Source organism: Apteryx mantelli, chromosome 1 (assembly GCF_036417845.1).
Source record: "Apteryx mantelli isolate bAptMan1 chromosome 1, bAptMan1.hap1, whole genome shotgun sequence".
NCBI lineage: Eukaryota > Metazoa > Chordata > Aves > Apterygiformes > Apterygidae > Apteryx > Apteryx mantelli.
The window spans coordinates 26,952,876-26,973,195 of NC_089978.1; the positions used below are offsets into that span (position 1 = coordinate 26,952,876).

Consider the following 20,320-nt stretch of genomic DNA (forward strand, 5'->3'; position numbering starts at 1 on the left):
GCTTCCAAATAGCTGGCTTAGGTTAGCTGGGTATGCTTTTCTGTATCTGCCAAAGCATTGGCTGACTGGTCTTCATTCTGGACATTCTCAAGAAAACTCTAATTCCTCTGGCTTTTCAGTGTTTTCCTCATTGTTTATTGTTTATTCCTCCCTCAGTTTGGACAAGAAATACATAGTCATTTCCTGATTTACATGGATTTTTAGCATTCTGATGCATTTGAGTCTCAGATTTTGCTGAAGACTTCATATGCTGAAAAGAAAAGAAGAAACCCTCTGTTTTTTTTCTTTTTCTATTAGATCTTTACATTAAATCTACGTTTAGGAAGTAAATGAAGACAGCTGGTTTCTTACATGTCCATTTTATGAACTATAATGAAAAGACAAATAACCAAAAGTCCCAGTTAAGAAGGGAACGGTACAGGTGCACATTCTCATGGTCAATACCACTTTTCCATGCTCAAAAGACTCAATTGTATTGATATGTTTGCAGGAAATGGGCCTGAAATTTAAAGAAATCTGACAAAAATGAGAGTGTCTACACTTTTTATGTCCATGGGCAGCCTATCCTCCCAGCTTTTTTTCAACAGAAAAGCCTGATATTTTGAAAGCTTCTTAAGATTTAGATACTGCCTTTCCATTAAAGTTCACGGCATTTTGACACTGAAACCTTCACGCAGTTCTAAAAATCTCTCAGCTAAAGACTCTGGGGGCAGAGAAACTCTTTTTAGATAACTTGGTGGTGAAAAGAAAGAATACAACCCAGTGTTAACAACATGTTTAAAAGTATTATAATACTTTATTATATAATACATAATAAATTATAACTATTTATAATAATAAAAGTATTTCAACTTACACTGGTAGATGTGTAGAAAGGTCTCTCCTAGCTTACTTGTGAGGAGAGGTTCTGGCAAGTCCCTGAAAAACTGCTTTACCATGTCTGCCACATCATATGCTGACTGGTCTTCATAACTGACATTTTCCGGGGAGCTCTCATTCATCTGACGTAAGGCCTGGATTCGGGATTTCACTCCAGATTTTCGAAACAGACCCACCTAAAAAGGTGCCAGGTTGAGTTGGGTAAAAGGACAATTTACTTAAAGAACATAAAAAATATTTATTACAGGAGGCTTCGGTTATTACCAAAGTTACAATAGCTTATTTTACTCTAGGCAAGAGCAAGAGAAACATGTTTTGCAAATGCCACAGTCCTAGTTTGCCTACAGTCTCATAAACAACTACATTCTCTTGTGGTAGGACTGTAAGAGTTAATAATTCTGCTGTTCTATATCAGATCGTAGACAAAAAGTTCAGAGTGCATGTGGTTATGCCGTTGCCTGAAGAGTTTAAGCAAGATCCTTAGCTGATAAAAATCAGCGTGGCTTGCTTGGCTTCACTGTCTGTCTGTTGATTTACTCCAGCTGAGAATCTGGTTCCTCGTGTTTATTTGGGTATGTATTTTGAAGACTAACAAGAAAATATTATGTTTAGCTATGTAATAAATGCTGTGGCAAAAGATTAGTACATCCTGGTAGACCTTTAAAATCAAGACCAAATCTATTTTTTCCCCTTCCTGTTCTCTGCTTCCAACAGTTCCCCCAAATTCCACTAAAAAGCTCGGTTAGAAAGCAGAGGCCACAGAGAGATTATTTGTGCAGTGTCACCAAGATACATTTTTATCTTGTTTGCTTTCTATTCTAAAGGAAGTGGTAATTCTTAAAATGAGGCCCCTTAGTGCCTTCACAGCAGTGCTGCCCTTTTACAGTAGTTCTCATAAGTGGAATTCCCCTGAGGTGAATTCCTGAGCGTGAACCACTTTATTTATTCCCAAGTGAGTTTACAGTGTTTCATTTGGGAAATATTAGCACTGTTTTCCTTCAGTTTTGCAGGGGAAAAGGTGAAATATTGAGAAAGATCTATAAAAAGGCATTTTTCTGGTTTTGAATTATAGACTTTAGTTCCTCCACGTCTGCTGTCTTGTTAACTGTCAGTTCAGCTTACTGCATGGCATAGTCAACCAACAAAAAAAAATGCAAAGGCAAGGAAATATGCCTTTCATCCTTATTCCTCTTACTTCTGCCAGCACAGAGTTTATTCAGGTCTATCTTCATCCTGAACTACCTCTCTAGAATGCTTTCCATGTTCATCTGTAAGGCATTTAGGTTAACTCATATATTAATAACACAGATAACATAAATCATACTATATGCTGTTCTGTGAGAGGACGTATTCACTTATACGGGGATGAACTAGTATGCCAGACTGAAAGCAGTGGCTGTGAGCTGCTGTTCTTCTGTGTCCTTTTATTTATGAGTTCAGTGTTGCTCATGATCTAAATATATATGTAGGAATTACAGAACTGGAGCTTGCCCTGTGTACATCCAGGTGCATCGCATTTCTGTTCACAGGTGAAGCTCTCCTTAGTTTTGACAAGAGAACCCAAGAAAGAACATCTGCCTCTTTTTATTTGTTTTTCCCTTTCCCTTTCTCTTTTTCCTTTTAAATAATTTCTCCTCTTAAGTTACCTGTGTGCTGAAGACACAGGACAATGTTAATTCTATCCAAAAAATAAAATTCTGTCATGTGGTAGATAAATGTGATAGCAAAAAGCCCAGCTCTGCTTTTGATGGAAAGTGTCCTTGCTGACATTAAGAACCTTTAAAAGCTTACAGCTCAGTCTGGTTTGAGAGGTCAGACATCAAATCTCATCAAAGCAATCTCCTGTTGCACATCACTCTGTTACTCCCAATCATCTCCCTTTTTGTTTAATGATATTTATTCAAATTCTTATTTTTCTTTTTTTGGAAAAATACATAATTAATCAAAAGAAGACAGTTCTTCACTTTATAGAGATGTTTTAGGTTCTGTTCTGCAATATTACAGACTCATTCTGTAAATAAAACGGGACTACAAATCCAGTGATATATCAGAGACTAGTTTGGCCCAGTCTCTTTATTTTCCTCATGCTGTGGATCATCTGCTCTGCAATCATCCATATGATGCATGACAGAAGTAAACATGCAGTTGACAAAGGCAAAGCAGTTTCTATTTTGCAAGCTGCAACTGAATAATATATCCTACACATAATGGTGAGGATCCTCATATCATCTTAGACATCTCAATGCTGGGAGCCAGACCTTATAACGATTTAAAGCAACCTGAACTTTACTAAGGGTATGCAGTAGCAGCAATGCACAATTCTGCAATGCACAGAAAAGATATACAAACAAGATGCTGGGGGAGTCTGGAGGCTGCTCAGACCTCTGAGCCAGGCATTATGAGTCTTCAGATTAAATGGGAACAAAGGGAGTGACTGTCAAGCAAAGAAGCTGAATTACCTGGAGGTTTTCAGCCCAGAGCTGAGTGGAAACATATTTTCAATGTTCCCAGTCTGTACCTCTCCTTTTTTATCTTCTATTTAATTTTTTTCCCCAATTTCACTTTAGCTGACTTGAACTGGTACTTCATGTAGCTCTGATGCTTCCCAACAACTAAAACCCTCCTCTTGGAGCAGATACTTGTCTGAGACTGCCCATGGATGCTCCTTTTGACTGTGTCAAATCTGTTAATAGCTTTTTCCTTCTCTTCTGTTTTTCCTTCCCCCTTACTTTCTCCCGCAGTTATTTCCCCTTTCTTTACTCTTTTTCCCTATTGCTCTGCTACTTAGCTGACAAATCCATCCCTATCTTTGCATCTCCTGTTCCTCATACTTAGGTAAGTGTCTTCTCTTCCAGTTTCATCACTGATTCCAGGTCTGCTGCATCTTTTTTTTTTTTCCACTATGTTTTTTCCAATTCAATGCACAAACCCAGATTACCACAGAGATAACCATAAGTGTTAGCTACTGCATACATTGTTTCTACCGTCTCTATCCATCTTTCCCTTCCATCCACTGTTAACACATTCTCAACAGGCTATTCTTCCAACTTCTTAACTCCCGCACTACATACAGTAGGCAGAATTCATCTTACCTCATTTTAGACATCTGCAAGTTAGGTGTCAAGGTCTGGTTACTATACTTGACTTTTACAGTAAACGAGAGAAATGGTGGGAAGTGCCTATGTCTTCCCACTGGCTGTAAAGGGAGTCTGCAGTGACTCACAGCAAGATGTTTAATTTTTAGATTTCTGTTTTGGGGACGTTGCCTGTCACTGAACACAACAACCTGAACAGCAACAGAACAGTGATGAGAAATGCAAAGATTCAGAACAGACCACTTCCACCCTTTTTGTGTGCACAGAGCTAGGAAAGCAGAAAAGTCTCTAGAGTAAAATGCTGGTTGCTCCTTTTGAGCCTACAGCTATCTGAAACCAATTACAGAAGAGGTCATATGACATAATGCTAATAACAGTAGAGGACTGAAGCCAGTGAACCAGAGGGTTTCTCCCAGACCTATGTTCATAAGGATACATATCCTTATCCTTAGGGGAAGAACAGTAAAAATATGATTGGTTTGTCCCTGCTCAGTAGCTAAAGGGAAGCAAAAAGTTTGAAATACTTTGAGCATGTACACCTCCCTATTGGCTTGCTGCAGCTAACAACACTGTAAAAGGAAACATACGGTAATGGCTTTGCCATTGAACCCCACTGACCTAACTCTATCTGGGTATATCTGGCTTTGTCAACAGAACACTTGGAATATTTTGCTGAGTTTGCTCTCTATTCTTAGGTAGTTCTTTCTTTGTCAAGTAAATAAAACCTTTTGTACCATATCTTGTGAAATGATGAATGTGTTTAACTCTCACTAGCAAGAGTCAAGTGTGAGTAGTGTGGATATCAGCAAAAACAGAGTATTAAGCTCTTCCCAGGACTGATTCAATAGATGTGAAGACTCCACCTCATTCTTTGACATATTCTATTGTATACAAATCAGTAGGACTCTTATAGCTACAAGAATTCAACAAATTAGCTGAATGCAAATCTCTAAATGGCAAACCATTGGTATTAGTACCAGGTATCAAATCACCAGAGGAGATTTGGACTGATATGAACAACATGAGATATAGCAATCTTATTCTGCTACTAGAAAGGTTCACCACTGCTTGCTTAGGGTAGCTTTACAGTCAATAAAGTCCCTGGAGTAAAGTTCATACCTGATCTAGACAGGTGCTGCGTAAGTAGCGTAGTGCTTGCTGTATGCTCTGGGGAAGAGGCTGTCCAGTTCTCTGGACATGAACTATCAAAGGCACACCAAAGACGTTCTTGTCCTTGTAGTCAGGGACTTTCATCCTCTTCATGAACTTTGGCACAGACCTGAAAACCGACATGAACAGATTGCAAGAAAATATCAGAATATTTACACAGTCTTTCTGAGTAACAGTGCTGGGAGAAATTGGTAGCTGGGAAGACCTCCTGTTTTATAAAGATGGTCAAATAATGTTAAAGGCACGATACATGGACACTTTACAGTCTGTACAATTTATGGTTTTCTTGACCACTTTTATAGGTAGATGGCCTCTGGCTCTAAGATATAGCAAAACAATCCATTCTAACAAAAGAAAACTGTTCAGTTGTCATCCAGCTGAAGTCAAAGTGGTTTAAAAGATCCATTAGGAACTCAAAGGAAAAGCACAGCAAAGTGTAGCAGAGAAGGTAACTGAGAGAAAAGGAGGATCAGTCCTCTAACATGCTGAAAGATTTTTCATCTGTTCAAACTATCAGTTTCATGATTTAGCATTTCTGTTGCCTAAAAATTTAAAGTAAAAATGATATTGGGAAATCCTTATGTGCCAGGTTGATCCCTGGTGTTACCCAACTGATTTCTAGTTAAGTTGCTTTAGTGAAGCTGGTGAGTTTGCAAACTCACCATTTGATGGTGCAAATGAGAACACTGGATTCCCTTTGTGGGAGTCATGACTGCAGTGGGATTAAAAAGATGGATGAATATGACCCAAATATGATCAAGATTTTCTCTTCTGTGTAGGAAGGAGATAAACCTTGGATTAAATGACCTACTGAAGGAGTACAGAATACAACTTTACAGCTATTTAGAATCCCACTGCTTATAAATCCTTAGAGACAAACTGAAGAAATATTTGTCAGGAGGGAAAACCTTTGTACAAACAGCAGGATCTACCATTTGCTATATTCTAGTCTGCTTATTTGGAGTTGGTTAAGGTGAGATTTATCTCAGTACAGACAGCCAGAGGAACTGCACCAAAGGAGAACAGCAGGCTGGGGGTTCATCTTATTTAATTTTAGCTATGTAAAGGACATTTAGAAAGAGTTAGCAGTCCCAGCTGCCTCTATACCCATTTTGGAGGGAGGCACTTTTGGAGGGTGACCCAACCCCTCTATCTTGAGTAGAGTAAGTTGCCTTTGGGGTTGCCTGTCTTTTTCCACTGACAACAGAACCAGCTGACCTGACTGGCTCAGACTAGACTCCTAACTTTTTGGAGTGGCTGATGTTACTGAAATGGGTCATACATGCAGTTCCTTACATCTATTTTTTCATTTCTAAAAGTAAACTTGCCTTATCTAGCTCACAGCATAATTCAGTGTGATATTGGCAAAGCACTTTGAACATGGAAAGCACAATACAAATGTTAAGTCATATTATTTTTGGACTTAGTGTCTCTGATTACTTAGGAAAGTGTCTATTACCTTTTTGGTTATTTCTCAGATACTGATAACCTCTTATCTACTTTCCAGGATACCTCAGTCTACATGGCCCCTCAGGGTTAGCATACTATTAAACAGGAATGCTTCTGTAGCTGGTTGCACTCAAAGGAGACCCATTGCCAGCCTTCATGTCCATCTGCCCTTAACTCTACAATCTGAGTGCCCAGGTAGCTGTTACGTCTGCAAGCAGCCTGTAACACAAATCCAGACCTAGGCTAAAGCTTGCATCTTTTGATCTCTAGAGAAAAGTCCTCTTATGCAGTTCTAACTATTCTTTTAAAGCACAAACAAGGCAATATTTAATATGTGAAGTACTATCAGCAGCTGTTTCTTTTTGAATCACAAAATGAATTTTGGGGAAGACTTATTTTAAACATTTCCTCCTTTTAATCACTCTCACATACTCCTGTTTATTTTTCTGGAACTTGAATGTTGTTAGAGAGGCTGGGGTTGTCTCACTGTTAGAGTGCAGGAATGAGGTCAGATCTCTAGGATCTATTTCTGACTTTGCCACTGAGTCACTAGGCAGCTGTGGATTAAAAGGGACAGTTCCAAATTCTGCAGTTAAAGTAAACTGTTCCTCCTAACTCTATTTATTGAACTTACAATTAGAATTATAAAATTAGGAGAAATTCCTTTCTTCTAAATGTATCTCTTTTCCAGTTATCTATTGTACTCACCAGGTCCAGCCATGCTTGTTTGACATGGAGTATTTTTCCATGATGGCAGTAAGACGAAGTAGAGAGAATTTTTGTAGCAGATTCAGTTGGGCTGCTGACTGATTACTGATGTGAAGTGATGCTATGGAGTGGCTCAGGCAATGAGAGATTTGGAAACTATGCCACCGTAACCGCCTTTAGCAAAAAAAAAACAATAGAAATTCAGACAATTAAGTGTTTTAACCAGGCAGAAAAAGGTAGTATACTGTGAGAAAAGACTGGGCAATATATAAACAAACATACATATATATACACACTTATGGCTCATGGTGTGTCAACTGAAAGAAAATGTAGCATGGAGGCAAATGAAACAATTTGCTTAGTTTGAATCTCTTAATTTTGGAAATGGCCAAGCTTTGATTTTTTTATGCTAGATTCAAAGGAGGTGTGGGTCCTTTTTATGCACACAAGGAAGCAGCGTTGCCTATTATGTTCTTTAGCCCACACATTTCCAACAGGATGTGGGAGATTCAGATTCAAATATTCTCTCCCTGACTCAGAACTGGGACTTGATGCCTGATCCCTCACCTCCCAGGAGACCAGCCTGACCACCAAGGTATTTGGAGATGACGTTCTCTAAATCCCTCTGTTATAAAATTGTTGAAGGGTTTTTTTGTAGCAGGGTTTGAACGCTGTGTCTCTTAGGCAAGAACCATAACAACAGGGCTATTGAGCTATTCTCATCTTCTCTTTACCCCAATAAACTTTCTCTATGTACTGGATATATTGGAAACAACTCATTTCAGTTTCTTGTTTTGTTAAACATGAACTTTGGCTCAAATCCTACAAACTTTGGCACTGCTTATTTACTTAGTAGTTTCCTCGAGTTCACTTGCATGTGATGGTGATGAGCAAGCATGGGCGGAAGTAAACCATGGCACAGCAGAATCTTGTGTGAGGACGTGACAAGACTGACACCAGATCAAAAAGGGCCAAGTATTTTCTCACTTCTTCCACATATATGAACTCACCCTACCCACAACAGTACAGATCAAGAAAGTACTTTACCCAGAACAGTGCTCAGCTGGAACTCATCCCTCTATTTCATAACAGGTTTCTAAACTATTAACAAAATCCTGCTTTCCACTTTTATTAACAAGTTAATTGTATATCATCATTTCATCCAGATGTGTAAGGGAGTGAGGGAGTGAGGGAGGGTAGGGAAATTCTCTGTGAGAACAAAGGACCACAATTTTAAAGCAGATCAGTGCATAAAAGCATGCATGAGGCTACTGACATATACATACTGTCTGTAATGTATACAGGGTCTTCTTTTATAATAGGATGAACCACGGGAGAAAAAAATATGGCCTAATTTACACTGTTTCTGATTCCACATAAGAATTTCGAAAGGAAGATGTCCCTTCCCCAGAAGTACTCCTTTGCCCTGAGAAGTCCTCTTCCTCATACAGGACAAGTGCAACCATAGCGATATCCTACACTTTGTGATGGCTAAGCCAAAAGCCTCTTCTTCATTATATTGTATTTCAAAATTTATCATTTTGTTAATAGAAGAAAGATGGAATTGTGTACAGAATCTTGTTACCTACCTGCTTGGCCTTGTGAGAGATGCTCCCACTCCAGAGTCTCTCCTGTCCCTAACACCAGTGGCTTCTGACTCATTCAGGGATGTTCCATCTCTGTCCATGTCACTTGGTGTGGTCCGGCCGTCAGAGACGGAGTTCCCTTCAAAATCAAGTGTGATCTGTGTGGGTGACTGGAAAGGCAATGATGGCGATTCCTTCATGGACATGTCATCAACTGGCAGACCTGGCAAAACATTCTTTGACCAGCCATCTACCACCTCCTGGAGTCCATTGACATGCTGCAAAATGTCATCTAAATGAGGAAAAAGGACATCTTTCTCTAAGTCCAGGAGGTCCCCAGTACTGGCATACAAGTGGGAACCTGGCACATTGTCATAAATACTAACTCTGCTCTCTTTGGGACAGCAAGCCATCAATCCAGCCTCTTTTGGAAAAGAGCAGTTCTGTTTTCCCAAAGAGATGCTGCCTGTCCTCCAGTTTACATTATTACTGTTGTCTGTAGGTGAAAGGCTTTCAATAGAAAGTGCCTTTGGGAAGGTCCCTGGTTTGTGGTCCTTGGGAATATGCACAACCAAGTTCTCTTGGGAATGAAATTCATTTTTTCGGTTTTGGTCTACCACTTGCCGTAAGGCTGTTCCTGCCAGAACATCTAGGTCCTCCAAGTACATCCCACCTCTCTTGTTTGCTTCATGACCTTTGCGCTCCTTCAAACACGGTGTGCTCACCCCACTGCTGCTGTTTTCGGACTGACTGCTGTCGCTGCTGGATTTGGCAGAAAAGGAGAGTCCTCTTTTGACTGAATCTTGTCCTAAGTTTTGGAGATTGCCATTGACTATCTGTACACAGTGCATGTCTTTCAAAGATTTCGGCTCATACTGAAGAACAGGTCCACTTATCTCTAAAGGACCTGTTCTTCCTGAGCCTTTTAGCTTTCCATGCACACCTTTTGCTTTTAGTGTCTCCATGCGTTTCAGAAAGGTTTTTGCTTTTGTTCGTGTTGGTTTCTCATTCTTCAGGTTGTCCTTGGGGGCCAGGGCAGTGCTTAATGAAGTGGAGTCTTGCAGAAGTGTGTTTTCTACATCATGCTGGCCAGAGCAGTCGCAGATCTCCCTGACAGCGCTGCTGATGCCGGACTGACTCCTGTTGTCACTTCCCCCACTGCTCTCACTGTGAATAGATGAGACCTCAGGTTCACTCAGATCTGTAAGGACACTCTCACTGCTTGTTGTATTTTTCATTTTAATGTCCCCAGAAGACCCATGTCTGTCTGATCGGTGAAACAAAGCATCAATGTTGTCCACTCGAGACCATCGCCTGCTGGTTCTTTGGAAAGTCCATTTATTACTGATAGCACAGAGGTCTTCCTCATCTGAATCTTCACTCTGGAAAACAGCAAGTAGCACATGTCAAGGGCAGGTGCTTTTACTCATTATTTTGCATTGAAATGACTGTACTGCTCAGGAGAGAAACAGGTGGTAATGGCGCCATGCATCTAGTCTTGTGGGATATTGGTCATCAATCCTTTCATTCCAGCCTTTATCATTTCACTGTAAAGACTGCAGTGAGCATGTTAATGAGTAAAGACTAAATCCCTGCTCTTTGTTATAGAGTTCACGAGTGGACTGGCTGTGCCATATTAGCGCCTCTCGGCTTCGGTGGGGTGGTTTGCCTATATGCTAACCTGGGCAGGGCTGATGCCTACAGTGACTGTTCAGAATAAAGAGAAGGTTTTGAAAGGTGCTCGTAGGTGGATCCTGACTTGCAGGGATGGTGCTAAGATACACACAAGAAAGACTGGGAGGTAGCTGGGAACTAGAGCAATGTGGGCCATTTAAGCACCCAAGACAGTAAATATCCTGTGATGCACTTACTTTTGCAGTGAGAAGTAAGTAAACATTTCCAATACCAGCAATAAACCTCACAGATCATGTAAATCTTACAACATTTATATTTCAGGGACCTAACTACAGACACATGGCCACAATGCTTAAAATAACAGCAAAAAATTATATATTTGGAGGTATTACTTTGGGTGGATGAGGGGTAAGGCAAAGGAAGGTGACAAAGGCAGATGACAGCTGGGGAGGAGTGGGCAGGGGAAGAGGCACGGCTTAGTCCTGCCCAGCATGTGCCTATGGAGAAGTGTCCACAGTTGAGGGGAGCCCTCCAGCAGGGGCAACCTCTGTCTTCATTGCCTTTGCCAGCAGGATGCACCCCAGGACCGACAACCCTGGTGCTGCCCCATGATCCCAGATCTTCTCCCACTTTCCAGGTGCAGCAGAAGCAGCACCGCAGCCCTCCCCGGCTGTCTCCTGGCCCCAGCCCTTGGCCTTGGGCACGCAGCTTTGTGCTTATGCAGTGCCAGGAGTTAATCTGCAATGCAGACAACACCTACCATGAGAAAATATGGATAAAAAAGCTCCTCCTATGACATTTTTCTCATCTGTTTGCCCAACCGAGAAAGTACATCTTCAGCATGAAGCGCACAGTTGTCAAGCTCACGGTTCTCTAAGGATGTGAAGCCCCCAGCTGCTAATGAGTATCCTTCCCTTGACTTTGAACTGGGTTTATACTGCATTATTCCCGTACATTTGTTTTAAGGCAGAACAAACTAACTTCACCTACATGACATCCAAACAGCTCTTCACATTCTTGGAAGCAGTATGAAGGCAGTAAAATATGACAGGCTGTCAGACTAAAATGAGGTGCTAAACCAAAAAGACTATTTTGGGACTGGAAAAAATTCTCATTTTAAGGGTCTATTATTAGAAATATTTTTCTATGAAGTTTTGATGGTAAAGTTATCTTCTGTCTCTGACTAGATCTCCACTGGCTTGTCTAATTGAAAAATGTAAAACAAATTTTAAAAGAACCTTCAAATCTTAAATAATGCTAAACCTCAGAAGATGAAGACTGTGATCAGTAGTGTGTCAGGTATCCCTAATACCATAAGCTTTTGCCAGTTTATCACTTTAAGCTGGGCAGATGTTTTAGGTCTTGTCCAAATTATAAAATAAAATATTGCCATGAAGCAAGCAATTTTGGGGTTAGACACTGCTGGTTTATGTGTTATGTCGAGATGTGCAGTCCTTCTTCAGCTGATGTTAGCTCATAGAAATGAACGGATGCCTTAATTCTGCTGCTAGCTACAGAAAAAAATTAAGCAGCTTGAGAAACAGCAGGAAAGGAGCTAGAAATGGCTAATACTACTTTGGTCATTTTGTCTGCAGGAAAGAGCAGAATACTAGAGAGCTCTACCTTCTGCTTCAGCCTGATGGTTTGCTGCTAGAATGAGTATATGCAGGAGGACTGCACACACTCAGACACTTAAAAATCCATCTACTGTGGTCTTTATAGTGCCACAAAGTGGATATTTTAAAAACCGCAAGGGCATGTACTTTTAAATATTTAGCAGTGTTAATTATATCTACAAAGCATACCGCTGCTGAAGCACTGATGGCACCAGCCAATAGGATAAAAATATTTGTTTTTATTTATTGTACCTCCCCAATATACTAAAAGGACCCTAAACAAGATTCTTGGCTGACACAAATCTCTGTAGCTGCACTGACATTACTGTATGAACTGACAGGATTTAGCCTGTATTTTCTACAAGCTGGAATAGATTAAACTAGCCCAAGTGCTAGAAACATTGTGAAAAACACCAAAAGGAGAGCAGAGAATAGGAGAAGACAGAAATAAACATAAATTCTGTGGTGAATCTATTTTAAATTATTTTTAGAGGAAAATAAGTTTTAAGATTTTTTTTTAAAGTAGGTAGAGATGAACAGAAATGGGTATTGGTATTGAACAAACTGTGCATCTAACCACAACACAGGCAGGCATACATTCTGCCCAAGAACCAGTCAGAAAATACAGAGGGTTTTCTCTGTTGAAATTTCCAGTTAATATGAAAAATAATTTTTTTTTTTTTTTAGGCAGTATCTATAGTATCAATTAAAAGGTTTACTTGAGTGAATGTTCAATTCCAGCCCCAATTTCTAGCTTTTACATTGACCTTTCATTTTCTCTCATTACCATTCTCTCCTGCCTCTCCTCCTCCCTCCCACATCCTCTCTGTATCTGTTGTCCCAAATCTCAGCCATTTCCTCTTTCTGTGCTCTGGTTCTCTCTGGCCTCATGCATGTAATGGACCCAACTAGCTTCTGTTCCACTGAATAGGTAGTGAAGTAGGACAGTCTCATTTCCATAGCAAAATACCAGACTTCTGCAAGGAGAACAGCTGATGGTTTCAATCCATTCAGAACAGTGAGGAGTGGCAGCAAGTTTTAGTCAAGGCAAAGATAACAAGAAAATTCTCCCCTTTTTTTCCTGATATAATCAGGAGCTCAAAGAAGCAAGCAAGCAAGCAAACATACAAACCTCCCAAGAAAACCAAAATACTTGTTGAAGAGAAGGACAGGAACTAACATATAAACAAAATTTCCACAGGACAATCAGCATTCATGTGTATGTTGCTTTTTGCAATTCTGTCCCTTGTACAGCTCCAGTTTCTCTGCTTGAACTCATGTACATATGCACATGCAACAAAAAGGAAATCACTCCAAGCAGGTCAATGATACAATAGATTTAGTGAGTTCACTCTTGCTGAATGAGCTTAGTCTCTTCCTATAGTGCCTGCCTGCCTACATTATAAAGTTAGCATTGTAGTTAGGGGATTTTACTGTTCATTCTGTCAGGCGTGATGTGGGTATTTGATGTGGAAAGTATTGGCAGTTATCAAAGACACAAAAATCCATCAGGTCTGAAGCTGTGAAGAGATGGGATCCCTGTGGTTTCACTGAATGGACAAAATGCATGCTGAAGAGGTTACATACATAGAAGAACAAATGGGCATGTGCAGAAGGTGATAGACTATCCAGACACTAAATCATTTTTGTCTGAGTTCCCTCACGTGCTGAATAGGGTATAAATAGACTGAATTTGCAATGATACCAAAAATGCAACTCTTAGAGGTAGTTTTCAAAAAGCATTAGACAAACTTTCTAAGGAAGGGAAAACATATACCAAGATTTCTCAGAGTCAACGATTACCATTGTACACTGCTGAAGAGCCTTGGGGAATTTGTGACTAGAAAACCAAACGTTCAGCAGTTCTACTGGACATGTTACAAAATTCTCAAAATCAATAGGCAGTTTCTGCATTCCTCCCTGAAACCCTTTAAGCCTCAAATAATTCCCATGTTACACAGGAGTTTGTAAGGATGACAGGGTTTATCTTCATATTCTTAACTGGGAATAAGTCAGTACAAGAAATAAAGAAAAGCTATTGTTTTCATTTGAGGAGCTTTCACTTTTCCCTAGCAGGATTTTCCATTGTGTACTCACATGGCATTGGCAAACAAGCCAGTGTAATGAAAATACACTGGCTTTTCACCCACTAAATTGCACACATATAAAGTTTTAAATACTGCATGTGCCCTTTAAACACACGTAGTTTTGTTCCTGCTGTACTAGTCAGTTTTTTCTTTTTTTTTGTATATTCAAGATTCAGCAAATTTTTGCCCTTCCAGAAAATGCTGACACACATGTTCAAAGTCAAATATGCTTAACTTTTAAGAGCATTACTGACTTACAGCCTAATTTGGGGAGCTCTTATCACAAAACTCTGAACAAAGCCAGCACATTTCATGACGTTTTCTTACCTTTTTTCTTTGTAAGTTCACATCGAGTTTCATTGAGGCGCACTTGTTCAGTGTGTTCAGTCGTCTACAGGGTAAAGCAAATTCAAAAGATTAGCAGCCTGTGATTAAAGGGCACGACTTTTCGTAATTTCAAAAGCTTTTCTCTTATCTGCCTGTAGGGTCCTAACTCCATACAACAAGCTTTAGAAAACGATACTGTTTATTTTATTCCAGGCGATAAGACCACTGCTTTAAAAGGGCATCTTACCTTCACATTGCTTGATAGCCAGCTTTTATATATTGCTTTCTAATTAGTAGACATTTAAGTACTTAACAAAGGAAACAGATATAAACAAAACACTTTTTATGGATGGGGAAATGACCAGAGAGTGAGGAGATAAGTTGCCTTCTGCAGGAATGTAACATAATTAGTATAAAATGATTTAATGTAAATGCTAGGGATTTCAAAGCACTTGGCAGAGAGAAAAGGAAAAGTAAGTTTCAGATTCAGTGCCTCACTTCAGGCAGTTAGTACCTCCTTTAAAAAGCTGACATAAAGGAGAGATTGTAGTAATTAGTTAATTATTTCTTCATGGCCAATAGTTCCTTCCCTAAACCTATAGATCTTATAGACAGATTAACACACCCAAAATGCAACAAATTTAACATCTTCTTTAAATAAACACTGTTTAGTTATTTTAGACTATGATTTTCTTGTTATGATATTATAAGGATTTCTGTTTGGCTTCTGCTCATTAAATCCAAGGCTATCCCACGATGATACTGGGTTGAAAGGACAATCTGATAAGCATGGAAAGTGAACATTTGCATGTGTATGTGCATCCATGTGCAGAGAGAGTCAGAGCACTGCAAAATGTGCTCTTTTAATAATGAAAGTACTATGCTAATCATAAGTGCTTCATTTTTATTTATACTTTAAGGTCCTGATTCATGAAACCATCCATCTTCCAAAAGCACACAAAGGCTCAGAGTTAAATATGTTCAACTTTAAATGTTTTCCTGTTTTAGGGCTGAATTTCAGAATGAGGAAGGGCAGAGTTAGAGAGGCATGCATCCACAATACTCTTCTGTAAGTCTTCTGTATCTCCTCTTTGCAGCAAGAGGTTCCCCTTCTGCTTTTGGGTCCAGGATGAGAGGCTGCAAATCTATAGAACTGGCAACATCTGAAATGTATGTGATAAATTTCAAGGGCATGTGAAAAAAACATCATGTCAATAATAGATTCTCTCATAAAGCATTAGAACATTAGATTATTAGTATACTCCTCCCTGGGACTTGTTCTAATGTCAGAAATACTTTCTAATTGCCACCACCTAAAAAGAACCAGCCTACCAAATGAGGATCTTCCTTACAAAATTTCCCTCACAAAATAACACCTCCTCATTTGCAGATAAAATACTCTTCCCTAACTCAAGCCGATAAAAATTTATGCCATATCAGAAAATCCTGTGTTCATCATATTAATGTGAGTGTAATGTATGCACAAGCACACCCCACATGCATGGTAGTAACGTCCTTGTAATAAATTGCAGGCCTCGTGGTTCTGTAACTATATCTTCAGCCTTCTGCCCACAAATCCTCCTCCTCAGGGATTATATCTATCATTGCAAAACTCATCTTTTGCCCAAACATGGAATTTCTCAACCCAAAGTTTCATTTTGTTGGGGCCCTGGCTGAGTAATGTTCAGTGCTTCTGAGTACAAAATGTTTAAATTTGGATATCTATACTGAATCCAAATATACAGAGGCACAGATGCATTTTCAAAGGACTCCAACTCAGCTTTCTATTCGTGGAGACAGTTTCCTTCAAGAGGTGAACCAAAGGCCCAGATCTGAGTTCCTGCACCTCCTATTAGTATTAGTTGGCTTGTGCTAGAGAGACAAGTTTGTAGAAGCATTTCTACATGCACATGCTGTTGTGTGCACCACTGCTGGGCTTGTTGACTGTCAGAGCACTCATGTCTGCATATGTAAATCAAGCTGCTAACACTGTCCTCACACCTTTAAACTGGATAAGTCAATCTATTCTGCAAAATGAGCCTTTAAAAACATATCTAGATGTCTCTACAGCGGCACTTAGATTTACCTGAATGCTGTGGAGTCCCCTTAGTTTGTGTTCCCTGTTAATGTGACTGAGATCTGGGACTGCCCCGAGGTCCCATCTGGGCCTCGGGGCTGGGTTTCTTTTCTCTTTCTGAGAGAGTGGGAGAGAAAGGCTATGTCTGTTGGATCTTGTCTGACTGCAGCATCACAGCATGGCTGGGGTGTTTGGCCAGACGAGGAAAGGGGAAGTGCTTCCTGGACATGCCCTGTGAGGCTGAGCAGGAGAAAGGAGTTGACTAAATTCATGCCCAGAGACTCAGAAATTCTGAAAAATCATTGCCTCCTTTGAAGTTGCACATCAAATCTGAAAATCAAGCCATTAACTTCTAACTCCCTCACCTCTATGAGAATGAGCACTGAAGAAACATCTGCTGAAAAACAGCACTGCAATATGGGCCTTGTGTCTTGACAACGGTCCCTAGCAGGTGATTTATGCAACTGTTTTCTCAATGGTTTATAAAATAGCCCTGTGCTTATTGCTGGTTTGCAGTTGTTCTTGAGGAGAAAATGTAGAAGAAAACATTTGAAATATAGGAGCCAGAAAACCTTCTTTTATTCAATATAATGTTGCATGCCTTCTAAAAGCAAAGGAACAAACAATGCCTTTTAGGAACATGAAGAAGAGAAAGTGGCAGCCAGTGACTTATACTTTGCCCTGTTTGCACCCAGGTAACTCTGCAAGTGCAGCCAAAGCAGAACGTGTCACGGCATTTCTAAAAAGGGGCCTCATCTTCAGTGTGGAAAGGTGCAGAAATCACAGGGTCAAACAAATAAAACAATCTGAAGCAATCACTAACTGCATTAGAGAGCAAGAACATTTCAGTAGAGAACTGACAGGTCAGTTCTCTAAAAGTGAATGTCATTACTTAGACTGGAGCTTTAAAAAGCTAAACCATTATCCCGACTGCTTTCTAATCTGCTTTTTCTACGAAGAACCCACTCCATCAAAAACAGAACTACTTTTTAATGGGAGCCAGGGGCTCGACCTCAGCTTGTAAATTTATCCATCCACAAAATAACGGCATGCTTTCTGGGGCTTTTTCAATACTGTGAAAAGATTTGCCAGTGAAATTAGAGAACTAATGATCAGATTTGTTAGCTTGCCTGGTACTAACAACTCCAATCAAAGCCAGTCTGTTTCAACTTTCTATATCCTGGTGATGTGCCAGTGGCGGCAGAAAGCTTTTCTCATCTGCTTATAGTTGTTAGATGACTGACAGCCAAGCCCTCAACAAATCTTTCAAAAAACAAAAAATAAAAGTGTCTGGCTACAAATGGCTGTCACCGATGTCCCAATCAAGTGAGAGAAGCCATGGAGATGCTACCTACGCTTTTATGTTGCTATTTAGAAACATGGGAAAAGACTGCCTGTTTCTAACAAAACCTAAACTTGAAGGAGAGGCAGAAAAAAAGTAAAATAAACTACATCTGTATTTAACACAGGAGAGGTGGGCTGTATAAGAAAACAAATCATCTATGGATGCTTTTGAATGCTTGTCTGGAAAGCTGTGCAGTATTCAGCAAAAGCCTGCAAAATATTTACTATAGCAAGCGCTTCACTGATGTTAACTTTATTTCTTCTCCACGCCATGAATGTGAAAGATGTCCACTGATACAATACTTAAACATCAGAGGAGTAATTCAGGTGCCCAGGTAGAAGTGTCTAGTGCTATTTTAGATCCCCTAGAGTATCAAGTCTGGCCTTTAGCTGCTGTAGGTCCTGTGTCAGCCAGCCCCCGGGGAAGTCTCGGATATCCTAGGAGATTTAAGATGGCATTAGATACATGCATTTAGGGCTCTGAATCCCACTCACAGTGGTGTACTTGCTATCCCTTGTGATGGAAGTTCTTCAGGAGCAGGAAATCTCTAACTTTTGCATACTGTACAGCACCAGCAGTGTTTACAAATAAGCACAAACTTGTTGCAAAGAAGAATTTTATTAACTATGAAACCTTGTGTCTGGCCTGTTGCCCTGCTTAAAGAGCCATCCAGATACTCTGAAGACAGCTTTAGAGTGACTTTGAGCTCCATGAATTCCCCTGGACCTGTTCTGCAGCTGCTACCAAGCTGCTGGTGGGGAATGCAGCCAGTGGCCCTGGAGGGCCATGCAGAAGCTTTTCTGTCAGGAGGCAGTAGGGCCAATGGGGTGAGGTGGCATGGACAGCACAGTGTCTCTTATCTCTGGAGACTGGGTCATCTTCTGTTACAGATCAAGGGAACACATTTTATGACTCCCTAAGCTCTTCCCTGAGGGAAATACTACACTATTTCTGTGTTTTATCATTATTCCTAGCCAAGCTTAGGTGCAAAAAGAGGATGCATGCCCCCAGAAGGCTTCTTTTGGTGCCGTAGAATATGTGAAAAGGACATCTGACTCCCTGTGCTGGGCTCTGCAGAAGACTCAACACTGAATAAGGGTCCTCCCAGTATGGGCAGGACTGGAATGGGAAGCTCGCATGGCCACATGCCTTCTCCACCAGTTTTGTGGATAGAGACTATGTCATTTTCCAGTCCTGTCACTTATTATTATTGCTGCAATAGGCTGAGCTACTTCACAGGAAACATGTTCACATGAGGTGAGTTAACTCTCCTTGAGATCAATGGGAGCCTTTCTACTGACTTCAAAGCAGGGCTTTCTGTATTGCAAGTGGAGATCCAGGCTTATCTCTTAACGGCACCTAGAGCAATATAACCCAACAGATTGTACTGACTGTCTAATAAATGTTTCAAAAAAACCCACAGTATGATATACTGTATATAGCGACCTTTGGATTACTTACAAAGTATCTAAGAGACATTAGCTATGGAAAAAGAGGCTGCTGGCTGCTTCCAGTTTTCAAATTTTAAGAGCTTGGTTTAGGGGCCTAAGTAGGGTTCTATCAGACTAGTATTACATACTTATTCTTTACATTCTTAGTTGCTGTATTTACGTGAATACAAAAAGTACAACATGGCTTGACTTTTCCTTCTCACTCTCTTATCACAGTGGCCACAAAAGTTCCCAGAGCAGAATCTGTTGACTGCTATTTTGGAAATGACATAGAGATCCAGCTATAAAATTTTCATGCCCAATTATTGTTTTGGCAGGCTGACAACATTTGCCTGCAGAATGCATGGCAATTTTCTATTGTTCGTTACTCAATAAAATCTGAATGGAATCTCATGATAGGAAAAAAGATATGCCTCTAGCCAAAGGCCCCAGATTTGGCCTTCACTCTGCCAAATTTTAAAATGATGTTGTAAACAGCAGGAGTGTTAGACTGTCTCAGAAAGGTCACTGAAATCTTTTACAACAGGGAGTTTTAGGCATTCTGAATAAAATACTACCAGCTGCCTTAAAAATAAAAGGTTTCTCTGCATTTGTGCCTCATATTGTTTCATATACTATAATGTCATAAGAAAAACAATTATAAAATGAGGTTAAGAGTCTGATTTCAATCCACAACAGCAGAGAAACTCAGTGTTTATTCCAGAACAATTATGGTTCGGAGTTAAAACTCTGCTCAAACTGATTATCTGTTCTGGCATTCCAGCTTTAAAGTCATCCTCCAAATAAAAATGAGAACTCCATTTTGCTCAGTATTATGGGCTGAATGCCCTATTAATCTGTGTGAAGGCTTGGTCATGCATAGCTTTGAAGGCAGTGTGAGTTTTGGGTGTTTGAA

General features: G+C 40.1%; 1 protein-coding gene across 4 annotated transcripts in view; it reads right to left on the reverse strand.

Moving 5' to 3' along the window:
- STARD13 (StAR related lipid transfer domain containing 13) overlaps positions 1 to 20,320 on the reverse strand; it is a 156,904-nt gene that overhangs the window by 14,714 nt on the left and 121,870 nt on the right. For all 4 annotated transcript variants that reach the window (XM_067291156.1, XM_013962105.2, XM_067291162.1 and 1 more), the window contains 5 exons: positions 14,553 to 14,616; positions 8,891 to 10,269; positions 7,302 to 7,475; positions 5,094 to 5,253; positions 857 to 1,055 (listed from right to left, as the gene is read on the reverse strand). In XM_067291156.1, the coding sequence (XP_067147257.1) occupies positions 857 to 1,055; positions 5,094 to 5,253; positions 7,302 to 7,475; positions 8,891 to 10,269; positions 14,553 to 14,616 (1,976 nt within the window). The remainder of the gene's footprint in view (positions 1 to 856; positions 1,056 to 5,093; positions 5,254 to 7,301; positions 7,476 to 8,890; positions 10,270 to 14,552; positions 14,617 to 20,320) is intronic.